Genomic DNA, 21580 nt, shown 5'->3' with positions numbered 1-21580 from the left:
AGCAAGCAGGGACAGCGGGCAGATGATGGAGCAGGAAGATGAGCAACAACGCATCACCTTCACAGGTGATCTACTCATCAAACAGAAACAAACCAGATGTTCTTTCTCAAACTGGAGGGGGCAACACAGAACCTCCAAGAAATGTATTCACTATAGCTGCAGTGTGCACAGGTACATCCCACTGGAGCCTGTGACAACCAGGAGGGCAACTTACTGCTGGCAGATACTGCACTACTGTCAACAGGGAGAGCCCGAATGGTCACTGCAGCAGTTTATAGAGCGTGCAGATACTGCACTACTGTCGACAGGGAGAGCCCGAATGGTCACTGCAGAGGTTTATAGAGCGTGCAGATACTGCACTACTGTCGACAGGGAGAGCCCGAATGGTCACTGCAGAGGTTTATAGAGCGTGCAGATACTGCACTACTGTCGACAGGGAGAGCCCGAATGGTCACTGCAGCGGTTTATAGAGCGTGCAGATACTGCACTACTGTCGACAGGGAGAGCCAGAATGGTCACTGCAGAGGTTTCACACATCCCAGAATAAGCCTGTTGGTGCAGACTACCCTGGGCAAAGCTTGGGTCCGATGGCATTCTGTGGCCATACCTTAAAAATGCTAAACATCTGCTTCGAGTCGCATTTCCAGGCTCTGTGTGAACACGAAGGTGTAGCTGCGACGTGCTGAGACCTTCTGTCACGTGACCCCCCACCACCAATGTCAACGATGTCAACGGCCTGAGAAGTTTCTCTCTCTGAGACTGCCGTCCGCCATTTCCTGCATACTCTAAATAACAGGACAGGATACGACGGAGGGACATGACCACTCAAACAATCACAGTCAATCCAGTTGCGTCCAACCACGCATTATAGTGGTATATTTAAATTTGATTTGCTGAGATCTCAGAAAGAGAGACCTGTACAAGAAACAGAGAGAGCAATAAAAGGAGAAGTGAAGCGCTGCATCCTGGCTGTATGCTGAGGGGAAGCAGGCGAGCTGTCTAAACAAACAGGCTTTTGTCCGCGCCGAGAGACCTTGGCCTCCGCCAGGATTCAGCAGTCCTCCCCCGCCTCCTGCTCCTCCCCCGCCTCCTGCTTCTCCTCCTTACAGAGCGATGGATCTCAGGGCCTCTCACCCCAATTCACTCCCAGCACATGAGGCACCAGTCGTTCCGCACAAAGAGCCGTTTCCCGGGCCGCTGTTGCTATGCCAACTGCTTTTGTAAACACTCCACTGCTGGCAGTGTCTGCATGTTAATGAGACAGCAAAGGGCACATCTGAGGCCAGAATAAATGATTAACTTCATAAACTGAGCAATTAGGTGCTTGAGGAGCGGCCTCACGATGAAGGCCGGCCGGCCGACCGTGCAGCACCGAGCAGGGAGGTCAGCAAAAAGGGTTTTCCTGACCCTGGGCGGTGCGTCGGCCAGGTCTGCACGCAAACAAACGTGATGCTGTGCCGGCTGGGACAATGCAGGCTTTGAGGGGGGCAGGTGGAGTATGAATGTACACTAATCCTGCCATGTAAAGATGCACTAGGTGCAGGAGAACATTCAACAAAACTTAGGATGCTCCTCGAAGTGTCACTTAGTGCTCGATGATCAGTGATTTAATTTTATCTGAGAACAATAAAAATGTTAAATCTTTATTCTTTCAATATGAGTCACATACTTTTATATGTTCATTCACTTCAAACATGCATTTCTTACTGCTTTGAGAAAAAAGTTGAAATCTGCCCCTTATTAAAGACAGAATATTTTTTTCTTCTGCATTAAACTGTCATTAATCCTTCCATTCTATCTGTTCCTTACCAGTAACTTTGCTTTTCAGGCAAATGTAGCAACAGGAGATTTAACTGAGCGTCTCCAACAAGGAGATGAGATCTGAGAGAACTTCTCCTCAGCTTATTACTCCAAGGCGGCTTTGTGGTGGCTCTGGCCAATCGGAAGGGAAGCCCCTCAATCCTGAGGTATGTCAATGAGGGGGCAGTGGGCGAGTGAGAGCGGGGGGGAGGCGGAACGTTCTCCAGAAGAACGTTCTCCAGAACATAAAAACATTAGGAGGACGGTGGCTGGCCGCTCCATGTGTAGGCTGACAGGAAGTCAGTGCAGGACATCTACTCAGGCAGAGGACCCCCCCCCCCCCCCCATGGTGTAATGGCACCCTCCTTCACAGTGACCTGGGACAGCTGCAGCTCCAAGGTCAGCCTGGCCCAAGCCTGAACTGCAAACCTTCCTCAGCAACATGTCCCCGGATCCAGCAGCACACGTTAAAAGCAGCTTGTCTGATATGTAGAGATGCGTGACGTATTTAACATGTTGCATGGCTTTGGTAAAACTGGTGACGGGAAGAATGAGGCTTTGAAAGTCTGGATTCCCATTTGCTCTCAGTTGCTGACAGGCTTGACCCACTTCCCATTGGTTACTTAAGTTATTCCCAATGGATTAAACCAATCAGTGTCTACAGAGCTGGGTAGCCCCACTCATTATGGGTTTCAGACTTATACAATAAAACAGTAACGCTTTATCCATCTATGTAGGGAAATACTCTTTTCAGCCACCCATCTTACTCTCCATGAGAGACACGGACACATATAGAGGTCAGAGCAACCTTGGGGGTCACAGCGCGGGGTCAGCCAGCGTGCAGCACCCCTGGAGGTGGGGGTTAGGGACCTTGCTCAAGAGCCCAATTGTGTCATCAGCCAGGTGGTCGCAGAATTCAAACCAGCATCTGATTATACGCACAGAGTCCCGACCTGCTGAGCCACACTGCCCTCAAAAATGGCTCCAGTGGGACTCAAACCCACAGCCTTTGAATCACCCCCCTCCAAGTGCTTAGCCAGAAGTCCAATGCACCAGCCACTGTACCACAGAGCCATCACACGGCCATAATGGGCCATTAACAAACCCTGATCCCTACTACATCAGCAACGGGAATCTTCTGGTGCAACAATAATCCTTTTCCACATGACTAGCCAAATTCTCATGGCGTCATGTTAACCGTAAAGACTAGGAAAGCGTCACGTATTTCCATGGGTACCCTTTGTCTCGCATGATCTGTTCTCTCTTGTCTATTGGGAAGATAAATCGTCAATTGGTCTGAACTATGAATGGAAGACACTGATGTGACTGAGACTGACACATATACCCATAAAGATTCACACACATATGCATAACAAACTCCTGCAGAAATGCTCACATTCTGGCTAAAGACACACAAAGCTTTACTCACCACAAATCTCTCCAGACCAGTCCCACCAGCGTTGGCCACAAAGATGCCCGAGCCCGCCTCAAACCGCAGGCTGTGTGAGGGCCGCTGCATGGCCACGGCATGGAAGTCCTCGCAGTCCATGTAGAGCCGCACCTCGTGCCCCTGGACGGCCAGAGTGAAGCGGCTCCAGCGGCCCGTCATGCTCGGCACCTTGAAAGACGCCACATCCTGGGAGCTGGAGCTCCCCGGCTCGCTGTAGTACAGGACAATTCTCTGCGTCTGGTCTTCCACTGGCGTCAGGACGACGCCCAGATACACCATCTTCTGGAGGGCATCGGTGATGGCGAACAGCACACCCCCTCTGTCCGTGATCGGCTTTGCGGTGACGATGATGGCGAAGTCATGATAGAAAGGGTCGGGCACAAACGTCTTGGTGAGCCGCCCAATGTTGGTGTCCGGCCCGAAGCTGTAGGCCGGGAAGCCCTCATACCCAGTAATGAAGGAGACAGAGGGGGGGAGGGGCACTCCTATCAACTCCAGCAAGTTCAGGTTGTCCTTAGTCTTCCGGTCTGCAAAAAACACAGAACCCAGCTCAACACAATGCAATGCAAATGCCAACAGGGGCTGAAGTGAAGCAGACCTGAAAGATCGGTATAGCTGCGTTTGGAAGGTTGCGTGTTCAAATCTCATGGCCAACACATAAATGATATCATTATTGGGCCCATAATTGTAAGTGCTCTAGGGACACTCATGGAACCCTCACTTTTCTCACTTGGGCCAAAGTGTCTGTGTGATAATGCCAGAACATAGCCCCCACACCCCCACATACCAGAACATGACCCCTGCGTGCCAGAACATGACCCCCGCGTACCAGAACATGTCCCCCGCACCCCCGCATATCAGAACATGACCCCCACACCCTCGCGTAGCAGAACATAAGCAGTTAAAACAGTGCTTTCTAAGATGATGACTGATTTAGCCTGTAACTCATCAATTAAGAACAGAGGAAAAGTCACACTTCTCTAAGCTTCTCAAAGACCCTCCATCCACACCTTGATTATTGGACCCTATTGTCCCTTCCTCATTACTTAAAGGTGAAGCAGAATGCTCCTTTTGCCCAGTGTCTATCAGACACACAGCCACATAATGCTGCCCTGGCGTTAATCCATTTAGCAGGAAACACCATGTCTAACTGCGCAGGGCCTCTACTTCTGCTCTGTTCTCTTCTGTTGTCTCAGTGTATGTGGGATTGATTGACCTCACCCGCCCCGTAAAGGTACTCCAAGCTCCTAAGAACACATAAGATGCGTGGTACTGTGCATCCGAGTTCCATCATACCTGGGGGCAAGTCCAAGTCACGGCCACTGCCATCCCACCCCATCCTGCCTCCAGCTTTGTCCCAAACTGCAACTAAATCGATACGCCTGCCTGAAACTCACTCCGCTGGAAAGATAAAGAGCCCCCACTGCACGGGTAGGAGGACGTGTGTGTGTGTGTGTGTGTGATACTCACAGCTACCCATGAATTTCACAGCTACCCAAGAGGCTCACAGAGAGAGGAGCCTGAGCAGGTAAATCAGCTGAACGTAAAATGTGCGCTTTTTTTCTCTCTCTCCCTTACAGATGCAGCAATTGACTGCCTGTTAAGGCACCTTCTACTTCACTCCTATCGTTCTTAGCTTATCTCTTTCAATTACTCCTCCTTTTCTTTTTTCTTTTCCTCCCCCTCCTAATCTTTCCCTCCCCTTCAGCCAGCTCAGCCACTGCAATATTAAAAAGAAAAAAAAAATGTGCACGTGAAGCACTGCATCTGGTGCCGGCAGCTGGGTTCTGCATGGACCACACTGAGGGGAGACCTGTCTTTTCAGTCCTGCAAAGAGTCACCAAATTATGAAACCTTCACTGGATCAAGCCATCTAGCAGCATCTCAAAGTGCCATCAGAGAAAAGGGCACCTAGCAGGACCATTGATCAGTTTTGAGTCTGTGAAATAAATTCCTGAAATAAAAAAAAAACAGCAGTAGATCTGTTTTGTTTTCCTCGGATACGCAGACCACCATGTCCCACTGGGACATCCTTCATGCTGTAATTAGACGCTGGGCCGAATTCTTCGCCATGTCCCCCCTGAAATGGGCACTCACCCTCCCTCCCGGCAATCCCCATGCCCCCTTACCCGTGGTTCACTCCACGTCTCATAGGAAATGTTCATCATCTGTCCCAATACGAATTCATGTGACAGCAATTTGCTTTAGAAATTGAGACATCAGCAAGCAGGAAGACAACAGCGAGCAACCATCTAAATGGCCGATAGACGCCCCCAGCGACAGGCTAAAGGGCTACCTGATGCCCTCGGTGACGGTCTAAACGGCCGATAGACGCCCCCAGCGACAGGCTAAAGGGCTACCTGATGCCCTCGGTGACGGACTAAACGGCCGACAGACGCCCCTAGCGACAGGCTAAAGGGCTACTTGATGCCCTCGGTGACGGACTAAACGGCCGACAGACGCCCCTAGCGACAGGCTAAAGGGCTACCTGATGCCCTCGGTGACGGTCTAAACGGCCGACAGACGCCCCCAGCGACAGGCTAAAGGGCTACCTGATGCCCTCGGTGACGGTCTAAACGGCCGATAGACGCCCCCAGCGACAGGCTAACCGGCTACCTGATGCCCTCGGTGACGGTCTAAACGGCCAATAGACGCCCCTAGCGACAGGCTAAATGGCTACCTGATGCCCTCGGTGACGGTCTAAACGGCCAATAGACGCCCCTAGCGACAGGCTAAAGGGCTACCTGATGCCCTCGGTGACGGTCTAAACGGCCAATAGACGCCCCTAGCGACAGGCTAAAGGGCTACCTGATGCCCTCGGTGACGGACTAAACGGCCGACAGACGCCCCTAGCGACAGGCTAAAGGGCTACCTGATGCCCTCGGTGACGGACTAAACGGCCGACAGACGCCCCTAGCGACAGGCTAAAGGGCTACCTGATGCCCTCGGTGACGGTCTAAACGGCCGATAGACGCCCCCAGCGACAGGCTAACCGGCTACCTGATGCCCTCGGTGACGGTCTAAACGGCCAATAGACGCCCCTAGCGACAGGCTAAATGGCTACCTGATGCCCTCGGTGACGGTCTAAACGGCCGACAGACGCCCCTAGCGACAGGCTAAAGGGCTACCTGATGCCCTCGGTGACGGTCTAAACGGCCGATAGACGCCCCTAGCGACAGGCTAAAGGGCTACCTGATGTGCCACAGAGGGCTACCTGATGTGCCGCTGGCTAACAGGACAAAGCTGCACTGCCTTGGACTGTCCTGAACCGCACACACAGGACTTTTATTGCAAATTTACTCTTCTCTGTCATAATCACATCCCAAGGTTTTCTGTACCCTTACTGTCGGTCTTCAGGTTTTTTGTTGTTTTTCCCACTTGTTTTGCATGTTTCTGAACTGGACCACAGCCGAAAAGCCCATAAGGAGAACTTTCTAAACTAATCCAGTCCAAGCTGCTCACAATCACAAAACGGCAGATATAAAGACTTCATGCAGATTTCTCTCTTATGATCCCATCAGAGGAAGTCACACTGCATTGGGTCAATCTATTATCTCTTGGGTGAGAAAACAAACTGGTGGGTCATTCAGTCTCTCCTTGACCCCCAGTTCACTCACTCGCTCATTTATTCACTCACTCACTCACTCACTCGCTCGCTCGCTCACTCACTCACCGCTCCTCCAGAGTTTAAGAAGCCTCTTAGCCTTGGGCTCAACAACCGGTTCCCTGGCAAGGCTGCTCTCCCTGATCTCCCCGGCAGTGGCACCGGTACTGGCCGGCTCCTCGCGCTCCTCCCCTGGCCGGCCAGGACCCGCATTTGCTGTGATGGTGCTTCCAGGGGCTGTGGGGGTCTCCCCGCCACCCCAGAGAAATCCCCACCACTGGCTGCTCCCCGGAGAGCAGAGGGCCAGCAGGCAGCAGAGGCGAGCGATCCTGGTGTCCATCCTCAGCACAGCCCAGTGAGGGAACACTGTGGTGAAGACAGCCTTAGCGTCTCACTCACGGTGTGGGGGGGGCTGGACTTTAGCCACTCCCACCCCCCAAAACCTCAGACCTCTAGGGCAATGCAGCCACTGGCATTTACCGGCAGCCAGAGAGAGACGACCCTCTGCAAAATGAGAATGTCCGAACGGATCCTCTGAGGTGCTATTTGTATCCTTGCCTTACCAGCTCTCAGCAGCGCCCCCTCCTACCAAAGCCAGCCCCCCAGCACCTTTTATGATGGAAATGAAACACAGCTTGGTGTGGGCCAACCACAAGATTTGCTTACCAAACAGGCGGGCCCCAGTGAATACAGCTGATCCTGGCAGTGCCGTGCACCTCTGATCTGCCTTCGCTCCTCCTTTGAGACACTCTCGTCATGTGATGACTGCAGCGGCACAGTCCACCAGTGCACGGCTCATGTCAGCATAAAATAAAACTACCAGGAAACCAGGAAGATCAGAAACCCACCCCCAGCCAGTGAGATAAACTGTGCAGTGCGCTGACACATGGCACAACAGTGCTGTGTTCCCCACTGGCATCTAGAGCTCAGTGAACCAGCAAAGGTGATGTCTGTCCCACCATCTCGACTGCTTCCTTTAGCTGACGATTCTGCTTTGAGACATCTGTGCAGAGCCTGGTTACTGAGAACATAGGATTTTTTTCCCTGGAAGAGGCAAATAAAAACTCCCACCATGGCCCAAATAACAGCTGAGTCCCTGGAGATGGGGGCAGGGTCCACGTGAGACGGGGGGGCCTTGCCAAGCCTCTACAGGCTGCTGAGCAGTGGGCAAAGCCTCACCACAAAGAGTGAATTGTTCTGATGCGCAGCAAAGCTCCTATCTGGCCGTCGCTGGCCATGAGAAGGGAGGGTGGAGTCCACCCAGGGGAGCCGTGGGCTTGACATAAACAGCAGTGGCCATATGAACAGTGGCAGCAGCAAGATCCACTATCTGGATGCCTTACAGAAGCCCAGTATGAAGATAAACTGGAAACAGGTTCAGCATGTAGCAAGATGGACAGTGAATACAGCAGTGATACAGTGAACACAGCAGCAGGACAGTGAATGCATCATGAGAGACAGTGAAAGCATCATGAGAGACAGTGAATGCATCATGAGGGACAGTGAATGCATTAGGCGGTACAGTGAATGCAGTGTAAGGACAGTGAATGCAGCATGAGGGATCACCTGCTTCACAGCTGTGTCTGGAAGCCTACTCTACTTCTTTACCTAGTCCTCAAGGAAGGAGCCTGTGTTTGGCTTGGCTCTGTATTCCCCCCATAACCAGCCTCTAGTGGGACATTCTAAAAAGCTTGATGTCACTGACTTTCTGTCTCTGTGCTCCACATGTGTCAGTAATGATCTGAATGACATTCTGGGGTAGTTTCAATTTTGTGTAGTAGGCCTTTGCCCAAAACAATCTCTCCCAGCCATGAACGCATGGACCGAGGGAAATGTTAGCATGGCAGCAGATCCAACGATGGCCATGACAGCCTTGGAGTGAGGGCTTTCAGAATGACTGCAGCTCAGTAGGTCATGGTATCATCTTGGCTGCCACTCAGATGCAATTAAATAGCCATTCATTGAGCCAGCATTCACTGTCCATCAAAAGGCAGTTAACAGCCACATGGAAAAACCAAAGTGAGCATAGCTTCCAGATGACTGCACTAAATCACTGGGAAAGCAGGACACAGAGCCCCCCGAGGGACCTCCACGCCATGGAGAACCCCAGAGGTGCCTGAGCTTCCATGCAGCCATTCATGCATAGCTAGAGGGTGGGGCACCTGTTGAAGATCTGGGCACAGAAGCAGATGCATCAGAGGAGCCGGTGAAGCGGGAGGCACAGGCCCGGCTGCGAGGGGAGCTCAGATGTGCCGCTGCTCGCAAGGAGGGCAGGAGGCTTCCACTGCACCAAGCGCATGGGGGGCAGGAGGCTTCCACTGCACCAAGCGCATGTGCAGACATACTAGTAGGCTCCTCAGCCTCAGCACTGCTGTAAACACTGTACTCCACTGTCGGCCTGTATAGCTCCCGTGTCTCTGTATCAACTCGCAAACAGTCCCTCTCTCCTCTACTGCCTTCCCAAGGGCTTCCTGGTGCCTGGACGGCTGCCCTGAGGTGGGGAAAGCCCCAGAATCACTGTGACCCTGTACTGGAAAGTCTGTTATGCATTATGGATGGATGGATGGATGGATGGATAGATGGATAACTGCAATTATCTTTCAAAAGAAATGTTTACAGAATGCTTGTATCTGATTTGCTTGCAGGTTTGCGTGTTGGGTCAGGGTTTAGCGCTGTATGGGCGTCGCATGTTCGGCCCCTGCTGGGCGGCTTCCGAGAGTGCACACATGCACCCTGGACAGGCTGTGCCTCAGCCTCTAACCCAGGCTGCCTAGGATTGGCTCCTGGGCCCCAGGCTTTACCCCGGGCCACCTGGGATTGGCTCCTGGGCCCCGGCCTCTACCCCGGGCTGCCTGGGATTGGCTTCTGGGCCCCAGCCTCTACCCCGGGCTGCCTGGGATTTTCTCCTGACCTCCAGTAGCCTGGACCAGGATAAGCGACCGGAAGCTAGATGGATGACTTTTCACCTAAGTGAGAATACAGAATCTGTTACTATAATGTGGAATTCCCACAACCCCATTACAAAATGTGGCCTCATGATGATACTGATGGCCCTCGGTGTGCAAAGGAGATCCAGGTCTCATTTCACAAGAGAGACACATTCCCTGCTCCCTCTTTATTAGCCTGAATGGAACACAAACCCAACAGCCCAAATTATCATTACAGGTCTCACCCTCGCCCCCCCAGGACAGAACCAGCCCATTCACCCCCCCAGGACAGAACCAGCCCATTCACCCCCCCAGGACAGAACCAGCCCAGTCACCCCCCCCAGGACAGAACCAGCCCATTCACCCCCCCCCCCCCCAGGACAGAACCAGCCCAGACACCCCCCAGGACAGAACCAGCCCAGTCACCCCCCAGGACAGAACCAGCCCAGTCACCCTCCAGATTTTATGTTTTTTGAAGTATCTCTGTGTTTATACCCACTTGCAGGACTATCATAAACTGATAAGGTGAGTAACGTGAGCGCAGGGAGGTGGCTGCACTTTACACAGCCCCCGGGACGCTGCCAAGCCGACAATCAGCCGTCCATGTCCCCCCCCGTTATCCTCATTCAGCATGTGACAACTTTAAGCAGCGCAAGTCAGTGACTGCAGCTGAGAGACAAATGACTTTTCCTGCGGCAGGAAGATGATAGTCAGGCACAAACTTCCCAGGCCTCCTGGAGCAGAACATTCTGGGAGTTTCCACTGCAATGGCCAGTTAGAGCCGCAGTCCCACCGCAATGGCCAGTTAGAGCCGCAGTCCCACCGCAATGGCCAGTTAGAGCCGCAGTCCACAATCCTAAGGTAAGTCAGAGCAATAGCCCATTGTGATGCACACTCCTAAGGTAAGGCAGAGCAATAGCCCATTGTGATGCACACTCCTAAGGTAAGGCAGAGCAATAGCCCATTGTGATGCACACTCCTAAGGTAAGGCAGAGCAATAGCCCATTGTGATGCACACTCCTAAGGTAAGGCAGAGCAATAGCCCATTGTGATGCACACTCCTAAGGTAAGGCAGAGCAATAGCCCATTGTGATGCACACTCCTAAGGTAAGGCAGAGCAATAGCCCATTGTGATGCACACTCCTAAGGTAAGGCAGAACAATAGCCCATTGTGATACACACTCCTAAGGTAAGGCAGAACAATAGCCCATTGTGATACACACTCCTAAGGTAAGGCAGAGCAATAGCCCATTGTGATGCACACTCCTAAGGTAAGGCAGAGCAATAGCCCATTGTGATGCACACTCCTAAGGTAAGGCAGAGCAATAGCCCATTGTGATACACACTCCTAAGGTAAGGCAGAGCAATAGCCCATTGTGATGCACACTCCTAAGGTAAGGCAGAGCAATAGCCCATTGTGATGCACACTCCTAAGGTAAGGCAGAGCAATAGCCCATTGTGATACACACTCCTAAGGTAAGGCAGAGCAATAGCCCATTGTGATACACACTCCTAAGGTAAGGCAGAGCAATAGCCCATTGTGATGCACACTCCTAATGTAAGGCAGAGCAATAGCCCATTGTGATGCACACTCCTAAGGTAAGGCAGAGCTCACACAGCTCTGGGGAACGGAATGTGAGGAATGTCCACTCAGAGCGCCAACACCCCCCAGCACCCCCCTAACCCCAAACAGTCCCCAAAATGACCAGCCACCTTGTATTAGCGTCCTAAAGCCCACATTCCGCACCTACTAGTTTGAGCTGGTCAGAGATGTCAGAGGGGGAAGATGCAAGGTGGGGGGGGCAGAGGGCCAGATAATGCAGGGTGTTTGGGGGGGGGGGGCCAAGAGCCAGATAATGTAAGGTGGGGGGGGGCAGGGGGGCAGAAAATATAAGGTGGGGGCTAGGGGGCAGGATAATCCAGTGAATACAGCGCACAATTTCATCAGGACCTCTCTCCCATCCATCCAGGGCATCTTTCACAAGCAATACATACACAAGGCCCTCTGCATCGTGAGAGACCCCTCCCATCCACTGCATGTGTGTGTGTGCGTGTGTAAATGTACGCATGTGGTCCATGTCTGTATGTGCGTGTCTAAATGTATCCATGTGGTCCATGTCTGTGTGTGTGTGTGTAAATGCATCCATGTGGTCCATGTCTGTGTGTGCACGTGTAAATGCATCCACGTGGTCCATGTGTGTGTGTGCATGTGTAAGCACCCTCCACCTCTCCACAGGGACTGGAAGTTGGCACAGTGACGATGTCTCGCACTTGGGCCAGCAAAACATTCTCACTGTACACTTCAAGTCCGCATATTGCTCCACCCAGCAAACAGTGAGAACGGGAAACACGCCCCGCATACAGCTGGCCCCCCGTCACCCCGACCAGGCCATCCAGCAAGTGCCAGCAGGATTCCAGAAGACAGAGGAACATGAGAGGCATTTACAGGGCTGCTTCCCAACCACCGCACGCAGTCCTCCTTTTATCCCTCCTGGGACACCTGTGCCTGCAAACTAAAGGTGCTCCTGATGGATTTATAACACGCTGCCAGCTTTCCAGTCTGAGTCAAAACAGAAGTCCAACAACATCCTATCAGTCTGTCAGAAACAACCATGAAGCTATTACTTAATTTTATTTTTTAAGAGATAACAGCTTGAAATGGTAAACTATGCTTTAAAGAGTGCTAGAAACTTATTTGGTGGGGAAAATCACAGAGCTGATTGGTTCATGTGTTATTTATCACTGTTACATCATCTCATATTAAGGTGCCGAACAAGGATGTCTATACAAATCCAGTGTGAAAATCATCTCGACTCCAAAGGACATTTTCACAAAAACTTGGCAGGGATTCTTGGCGAATTAAACAAAAAACAGTCAAAGCGATGAAAATGACTCAGTCAAGAATCCGCTCTCCATCTTCACTGGGTAGATTCATCTAGAAGGTTAACTCACAGAAAGCTGCTTTGTACCAGGTCTGGGAGTAACAGATTCCAGTGATGTGCTGGGATCACTTTCCAGTGATGTGCTGGGATGGGTGTCTGCGTGCGTGCCGGTGTGTGTGTGCGTGTGTGTGTGTGTGCGTGTGTGTGTGTGTCTCGGCCCTCACGATTCTGTAAAGCTCAAGCGGGCTCTCGGAAGGCGAGACCCCCAGAGTCCCCTCCAGCTGATGTGGAGTTTCCACCGCTCCGCACACGCCGGCCCCCATCGTCACTGTGAATGGCACAGTGTGGCCACACCATGCACACAGACTCACTTATGCTTCTGCGCCCCAGAGCATCCAGAGAGCTTGATGAAGTCATGCTATTCTTTATGGGAGGGTAGAGATCTTCTAGAATTTCCATTCTGGGTTTGATCTCCAGAATGCAGCTGAGGTAAAACTGCCTGTGAAATTGGTGAATTCAGGTGTCCGAAAGGCTGCAGTGAATTAAAAAACAAGGGCAAAAAATATAAATACAGAAAAGAGGCAAGCTGCCATTTCAAAGTGAAAAAATGATCCTTGACTAATAAAAGAATGAAACAATCTTTGTGAGAAAGCATGGGAGGCTTTTGTACTTTTTCAAAGTAAGTGAACTTTCTTTGTGGGGAAACTCCAAACATTTTCCCAAACACACAATAATGAGACGATCCTCCACTTTAACTTGTGGGCAGTACCAGCTCTTTTTGGGAACCGGGGACGTCATTTAAGTGACTTGGGGATTTCACGGCTCTGCCCTGGGACGTCATTTAAGTGACGTGGGGATCTCACGGCTCTGCCCTGGGACGGCATTTAAGTGACGTGGGGATCTCACGGCTCTGCCCCGCCCTGCATTTACGCAGATGTGAAGCCTCCGCACTAAGCATCAGAGAACGGCTTCAGGCTGCCAGCCCTCTGCTTCACGATTCTGCTCTTCTTGCCGAGTTACGACAGGCTTTAGCCGTAAGATTCACACACAGGCTGCCAGACCCATTGTTGTCTGGTCAAACAGGCTGGACCGTGCCCGCTCTTGCTTTGGCTCCATTACCTAATTCCCCAGATTTTTCTGTCAGAAAGGTCGACACCGAAGACTCGTGGTCTTTGTGCAAACAAACTGTTGTCCTCTTTGGCTCAGCTTGGCCTTCTCACACCAAGTCCATGTGCAGATGGGAGCCTCGTGCCTGAGTACAAAGGCTGATGTGCGATGCACTGGGACACAAACCCCACACTCCACACTGTCAGCCCATCAGGTTTCGCCTTTCTGAACATGTCCTCTCAAGTCCTACCTCAAGGGGCCACCTCCCATCTGTCTGTGCTGATCCCAGGCAGGACGGAGGCCCCCAAAGCCTGATGGGACGGGGGTCATCAAGTCAAGCCGGGGCAGGGAAACCTGCCTGTTCTCAGAGCTCAGGTCAGGATCGCCATGTGCTGTAATTACAGCTGTTCAAAGCCATTGATTTATCTAACTACCAGACTGCACTAAAGCTAAGGGCACCTTTACTCTACGTGTATCCAGATCCTAATGCTAATGCTGTAATTACAGCTATTATAAAAAGTGATTGATTTATCTAACCACCCGACTGCACTAAAGCTAAGGGCACCTTTACTCTACGTGTATCCAGATGCTAATGCTAAAGGTCAAACACACAGCAGACAGCCCTTACAAGTGCACAATTACTTCAGAGTAGGACAGTTACAGTACTTTCGTATGCATTCATCTGCTGTCTGCTGCATTTTGTTCAGTTTTTGCCCATGTGGGCTTGACAGAGACGCAGAGCTGATATAAGTAGTCTCAATATTTACAAATGAAATGTCCCGCGGGGAATGCGAACAAGACGCATGAACAGAAAGTCCCAGCTGCTTATGAAATCCAACAGACTTAAACTTCTGCAGCTAATAAAATCTCAACCTACCTGAAGCTATAATATCAGATACTGTAAATGTACCTTCAGCTGTTCAGGACATTTACACACATAGGGCTTTGATCTTGACCTCAGACTTCATTCACTTTATGGACGTGAAATAAACGCCAAAAAGCACAGGGCTGCTACCAAGGCCCAGACACCTGTCTGACACATTTATGGCTGTCTAACTAATGACCTGCAAAACGCAACCCTAAGCAAACATTGCTCTAACATTCCTGACAGACATGTTAATTCATAAAGTACAGAGGAATTAAAAGTAAAATAAAGAGGAACAGCAGCAGCATGGTTTAGCTAAACATTTCCAGTAAACTGACAGAATAGCTTCTGAAGGGGCCAAGTGACCGACAGATCCAGGCAGGGAGTCCAGTCCATTAGGGGTCAGTCCTTTAGGGCCCAGTCCATTAGGGGTCAGTCCTTTAGGGCCCAGTCCATTAGGGGTCAGTCCATTAGGACCCAGTCCATTAGGGCCTGGTCCATTAGGAGTCGGTCCATTAGGGCCCGGTCCATAAGGGCCCAGTCCATTAGGGGTCGGTTCATTAAGGCCCGGTCCATTAGGAGTCGGTCCTTTAGGGCCTGGTCCATTTGGGGTCAGTCCTTTTGGGCCCAGTCCATTAGGGCCTGGTCCATTAGGGGTCAGTCCTTTAGGGCCTGGTCCATTAGGGGTCAGTCCTTTAGGGCCTGGTCCATTAGGGGTCAGTCCTTTAGGAGTCAGTCCATTAGGGCCTGGTCCATTAGGGCCTGGTCCATTAGGGGTCAGTCCTTTAGGGCCCAAAGGGCAAACCACACACCAGACACTCTTAACCTTTTACCCCAGAGAGAAATTCTTCTCTTAAATTCTCTGCTTTGTTTGTCCCCTTGGTTCTCGAGGTGGGGGGGGGGTTGCGGTGCAGGCTGTACTCTCCTCAGTTCTCATTGGAGATGGTATGAGGCAGAATAAAAGGCTGTGATCCCAAAAAGTGTGTGTTCCCAGATCTTCTTAGCTTTTAGAGGTCAGCGTGGCTGTCTAATGGAAAAAGAAACTTACAAAAACTCCCAGAAGGGAGTATAAAAATCTGCCAAAGAAAGCATAGAAGAACATTTAGTTCAGTTTGAACTGAACTCAGGCAGAGGAAATCTGCAGTTTTCAACCTTCCAAACTGTTTTGGACATAGATTACAAATCTTCCATGAACTACATTTCCCATGCATGTTACTAACATCTACAGTATTTGTCACACTGCATAACCCATCTTGGTCATTACAAACATTTACAAATATTTATTTAGCGAATCTTTTATTCAAAGTGACATGCAGCTGGGAAACACGGTCAGCCAATCCCCAGAGCAGCTGGGAAACACGGTCAGCCAATCCCCGGAGCAGCTGGGAAACACGGTCAGCCAATCCACCGGAGCAGCTGGGAAACACGGTCAGCCAATCCCCGGAGCAGCTGGGAAACACGGTCAGCCAATCCACCGGAGCAGCTGGGAAACACGGTCAGCCAATCCCCAGAGCAGCTGGGAAACACGGTCAGCCAATCCCCAGAGCAGCTGGGAAACACGGTCAGCCAATCCACCGGAGCAGCTGGGAAACACGGTCAGCCAATCCACCGGAGCAGCTGGGAAACACGGTCAGCCAATCCCCAGAGCAGCTGGGAAACACGGTCAGCCAATCCCCAGAGCAGCTGGGAAACACGGTCAGCCAATCCACCGGAGCAGCTGGGAAACACGGTCAGCCAATCCCCAGAGCAGCTGGGAAACACGGTCAGCCAATCCCCAGAGCAGCTGGGAAACACGGTCAGCCAATCCACCGGAGCAGCTGGGAAACACGGTTAGCCAATCCCCGGAGCAGCTGGGAAACACGGTTAGCCAATCCGCGGTGCAGCTGGGACACGGTCAGCCAATCCCCAGAGCAGCTGGGAAACACGGTCAGCCAATCCCCAGAGCAGCTGGGAAACACGGTCAGCCAATCCCCGGAGCAGCTGGGATTAAGCTTCTCATTCAAAGCCTAACAGTGGCACCACTCTGCTGCCCGTGGGATTTTCTGATCGTAGGTGCAAAGTCTAACCCTCTGAACCACACATGATTCCCAAAGACTTAATGCTGTATTTGCCTTAGTAAACAGTATAGACAAATCTGAAAAATACATAAAATAAATGCTGCAAATGTCACTTTCACTTGACACATTGCCAAGTCAAAGAGTTGTGACAAAGGGATTCTAGCAGGCAGCCACTGCAGTTCCCAGGAGCCATGACTCACATGTAAAACATGTAAACATTTCACATTGAGAAGAGCAGTTCAGCAGAAGCATCCTTATAACTTAGGCTCACTGAAGCAACACAGAGCTGCTTTTGAAGGACTTTACATTTACCTTAGCGTATCTGAATTTACATCATTTTACCCACCAGACAGTTTCAGTTCAACTTTGACGATGAGGGATCTTGAAGCTATGAAGCTGAAGAAGCATGTTGACAGATATAACATTCATGGCACGTCATGCTACAGCATTCTGTGCAAACCTGAAGCTGTGAAGCTGATATTCATGGCATGACACGCTACAGCATTCTGTGCAAGCCTGAAGCTGTGAAGCTGATATTCATGGCATGTCACGCTGCAGCATTCTGTGCAAACCTGAAGCTGTGAAGCTGATATTCATGGCATGTCACGCTACAGCATTCTGTGCAAGCCTGAAGCTGTGAAGCTGATATTCATGGCATGTCACGCTACAGCATTCTGTGCAAACCTGAAGCTGTGAAGCTGATATTCATGGCATGTCACGCTGCAGCATTCTGTGCAAGCCTGAAGCTGTGAAGCTGATATTCATGGCATGTCACGCTGCAGCCTTCTGTGCAAACCTGAAGCTGTGAAGCTGATATTCATGGCACGTCACGCTACAGCATTCTGTGCAAGCTTGAAGCTGTGAAGCTGATATTCATGGCATGTCACGCTGCAGCATTCTGTGCAAGCCTGAAGCTGTGTGGCTGATATTCATGGCATGTCACGCTACAGCATTCTGTGCAAGCCTGAAGCTGTGAAGCTGATATTCATGGCATGTCACGCTGCAGCATTCTGTGCAAGCCTGAAGCTGTGAAGCTGATATTCATGGCATGTCACGCTGCAGCATTCTGTGCAAGCCTGAAGCTGTGAAGCTGATATTCATGGCATGTCACGCTACAGCATTCTGTGCAAGCCTGAAGCTGTGAAGCTGATATTCATGGCATGTCACGCTGCAGCCTTCTTCTTACCTCAAGCCTGATCACTGCATCATCAGCTCAATACAACTAATACAAATTCAAATATCTAATGAGCTAATCATATGTCAGCAGGACAATCATGCAGATAAAGGTCAGCAGCTTCAGTTAATCCTCACATCAAACACCAGAATGGGAAAGAAATATGGTTTATGTGACTTTGAACAATAGGGGAACCAACCCAGTACTAGCAAGGTGTACCTAATGAAGTGGCCAGTGAGTGTATATACAAAGTAGCACCGATCCTATAAACAGCCCAGAGCCTCAGGTTGTACTTGATTTTGTCAAAACATGAAAGACGTGTTATGACGTACGCCATGGAGCACTGAAGTAATTAAACAAAAATGAACAAATTTTCCAGTTCGAAACAGAAACGAACATTATTACTGTACCTGGAACAACCATTCTTTGGGTGAACTCTTGGCCACACCCCTGACTGTGATGTCAGAGGGGGTGTGGTCACTGCTCCCTGGGGCTGTCGAGTCTTATTTAGGTGCCCTGTTCATTAGGATTAGGGGCATTAGGTGTTCATTAGCTGCTTGGAGGCTCGCTTGTCTAGTCACGGGTTTAGCTGGGCTGCACGCAGAGGGTGGGGCGAACCTGCATAGTTCTGTGCTCTACGCATAATGTCAGGAACAATAAACGTCTGTATATTCTATGATTAATTCTATGATTAATTAATTTTATTTTTCTTTTTGCAGATAATACAGGATTTTTCAATGTTCACCTTCTCCCACCTGTTCCCCAGCGCCCACCTCAGATGCATCCGCCATACAATCCACTCCCATGTATACGAAGCCCAGGGCTCGCAGGCACTTGCTGGTTTGTACCACAAAATGACACGGAGAACACCGTCATTGTTATACTGCCAACCTGACAAGAGCATCTTACCAGAGCGAGAGGAATGGAAAATAAGCAAGGTGTTGACTGACAGGCAGTGGAAACCCCAACATCAGCTTCAAAGCCCAGAAAGGGCCACGCGTGTTTTGTCGCTCCTGCTTCTGAAAAGGAACGCTTCATAACTCTGTCAACACAAAAGGCTGCTCTATCATTAGGAGACAGTTTTTATAGCCCGGTTCCTCTGGCGAACGAGGATAATCATTACAACGGCATCTGACACCTGATCACCTTAAGTCTGCTATGATGTAACCAGAGGAACAGCTGCTCATCTCCTCTGTGGCCCCACAGACTTTCTGCAGACACGTGAGTGCTGGGTGGCCCGGCGGCTAATCAGCCCGCTTGCCGTGACACGACTTTGACAGCTCTTTAACTGTGTCCTTAAAAAAGGGCCCTTATCTATGTGTTGGTGCATCCAGACACAGGCATCTGTTTTCAGTAGCCACTTTCCAGAGGAGAGTCATGGATAGCAAGGGGCACAAGACAGGGGGACGGATCGGCAGTCCCTGTGCGGGCAGGAACACACTGACATTCTGGGCAGATCAGAGGCTTATACTCACTTAAACTGCACATCTTTGGGAAGTGGAAGGGAACCAGGAAACGAGGAGGACCTGCCAGTACCCTGCACTCAAAGAATGGTGTCTAGCTCAGGACCGTTCACTGATCCATGGATCACCGACTGCTGAGGACGCACAGCTGCTTACGCTGCCCTCACACTGTAATAAAGGTGTTATAGCTGCTCTCACACTGCAATACAGTGTTAAGGCTGCCCTCACACTGCGGTAAGTGTGTTAAGGCTGCCCTCACACTGTAATGAAGGTGTTACAGCTGCTCTCACACTGCGATAGTGTTAAGGCTGCCCTCACACTGTAATGAAGGTGTTACAGTTGCTCTCACACTGCGATAGTGTTAAGGCTGCCCTCACACTGTAATGAAGGTGTTACTGCTGCTCTCACACTGCGATAGTGTTAAGGCTGCCCTCACACTGTAATGAAAGTGTTACAGCTGCTCTCACACTGCGATAGTGTTAAGGCTGCCCTCACACAGTGGTAAGGGTTTTAAGGCTGCCCTCAAACTGCGGTAAGGGTGTTAACCCTGCCCTCAAACTGCTGTAAGGGTGTTAAGCCTGCCCTCAAACTGCGGTAAGGGTGTTAAGCCTGCCCTCAAACTGTGGTAAGGGTGTTAAGCCAGCCCTCAAACTGCGGTAAGGGTGTTAAGGCTGCCCTCAAACTGCGGTAAGAGTGTTAAGGCTGCCCTTACACTGCGATAAGGGTGTTAAAGCTAACATTCGTGAATGTCTTCTGATTAGCAGCACAGTGCATTGTGACAGCAGCCTAAAGCTACAAGGTCTCAAGGTCTCCTTCCGGATTTTGGACATGCTTGGCAAGTGCAGCTCTGTTAAAAACAAGCTTACATCTACTTACACAAACACACAGGGACCTCATTTAATAATATTCAATGATTCAATACGTTGAATAAGTGACTGAGGCGGTTGTCTGTGTATAATTCTATAGCATTTACTCAACTTTTTTCTTGACTGCGTGATATTGCAGGAATATTGGGTCACATGTGTGTGAAGTTTGCATGTTCTCCCCATGTCATCGTGGGGTTTCCTCTGGGTACTCCGGTTTCCCCCCACAGTCCAAAGACATGCTGAGGCTAATTGGAGTTGCTAAAATTGCCCATAGGTGTGCATGTGTGAGTGAATAGTGTGTGAGTGTGCCCTGCGATGGGCTGGCCCCCCATCCAGGGTAGTTCCCTGCCTCGTGCCCATTGCATCGGCTCCGGACCTAGCCTGACATGAGCCGTTTCCACTGCTGTTAGCCTGACATGAGCCGTTTCCACTGCTGTTAGCCTGACATGAGCCGTTTCCACTGCTGTTAGTCTGACATGTGCTGTTTCCACTGCAGTTAGCCTGACATGTGCTGTTTCCACTGCAGTTAGTCTGACATGTGCTGTTTCCACTGCAGTTAGTCTGACATATGCACATGTTTGAATAGGTACATCTCGCAGAACAGGGACCTGGGATCCAGCGGCCCTGTCCCACATAAGCCATTTCTGGCAACGAGGCCCAGATAAGACACAGTGGTTTATGTTCTGCTGGGTGTGATAGACAGATGGATTCCTCTCATGCCTGTAGGAAAGAAATGTGCAAAGTGATGCAAGCCTCGTTCTCCTTTCAGGGCGTTATCCTGGTGGGTAGCTAACAGCTCAGACCCCAATCTTCACCCCAAGTGCATATTCTTTTTCCCATGGTTCTTTTAGCCAGCCTGAGTCTTGCACGGTTAATTGTGTTGTGTTTCTCATATCATGAGAGCCTGGGTGTAGGCAGGTCTTGGAGCTATCCACAAGGCGTGACCTTTGACTTTACGTCAGCCAAAAGGAAAACACTCAGTCCTTTATCAGATGTGTTGCCCACTGAAATGTGCAGCAAGTTCAGACAAGGACAGGAGCCGCTGCCCATTCCAGCCCTTGCTGGCCTGAGAGCCTCCTTCTGCATGTTCCCTCACCAGGGACCCTCAACCTGCCCAGGAGCCGCTGCCCATTCCGGCCCTCGCTGGCCTGAGAGCCTCCTTCTGCATGTTCCCTCACCAGGGACCCTCAGCCTGCCCAGGAGCCACTGCCCATTCCGGCCCTCGCTGGCCTGAGAGCCTCCTTCTGCATGTTCCCTCACCAGGGACCCTCAGCCTGCCCAGGAGCCGCTGCCCATTCCGGCCCTTGCTGGCCTGAGAGCCTCCTTCTGCATGTTCCCTCACCAGGGACCCTCAGCCTGCCCCTACACGGACAAACATCTAGACT

At 50.9% G+C, this 21580-nt stretch overlaps 1 protein-coding gene across 3 annotated transcripts in view; it reads right to left on the bottom strand.

Moving 5' to 3' along the window:
- Window positions 1-21580, bottom strand: part of LOC111851418 (collagen alpha-1(XV) chain-like) — a 48582-nt gene that overhangs the window by 25350 nt on the left and 1652 nt on the right. The window contains exons 1-2 of one of the 3 annotated variants that reach the window (XM_072711031.1): window positions 6924-7371; window positions 3230-3777 (exon numbers count right to left, since the gene is read on the bottom strand). In XM_072711031.1, coding sequence (XP_072567132.1) covers window positions 3230-3777; window positions 6924-7194 — 819 coding nt within the window. In that variant the 5' untranslated portion in view covers window positions 7195-7371. Of the gene's footprint in view, window positions 1-3229; window positions 3778-6923; window positions 7372-21580 lie in introns of those variants that run through there. The other 2 variants (XM_072711030.1, XM_072711032.1) reach the window with 2 other exon arrangements.

Source organism: Paramormyrops kingsleyae, chromosome 4 (assembly GCF_048594095.1).
Source record: "Paramormyrops kingsleyae isolate MSU_618 chromosome 4, PKINGS_0.4, whole genome shotgun sequence".
NCBI classification, from domain to species: Eukaryota; Metazoa; Chordata; class Actinopteri; order Osteoglossiformes; family Mormyridae; genus Paramormyrops; species Paramormyrops kingsleyae.
This window is presented reverse-complemented; position numbering and strand designations above follow the sequence as displayed.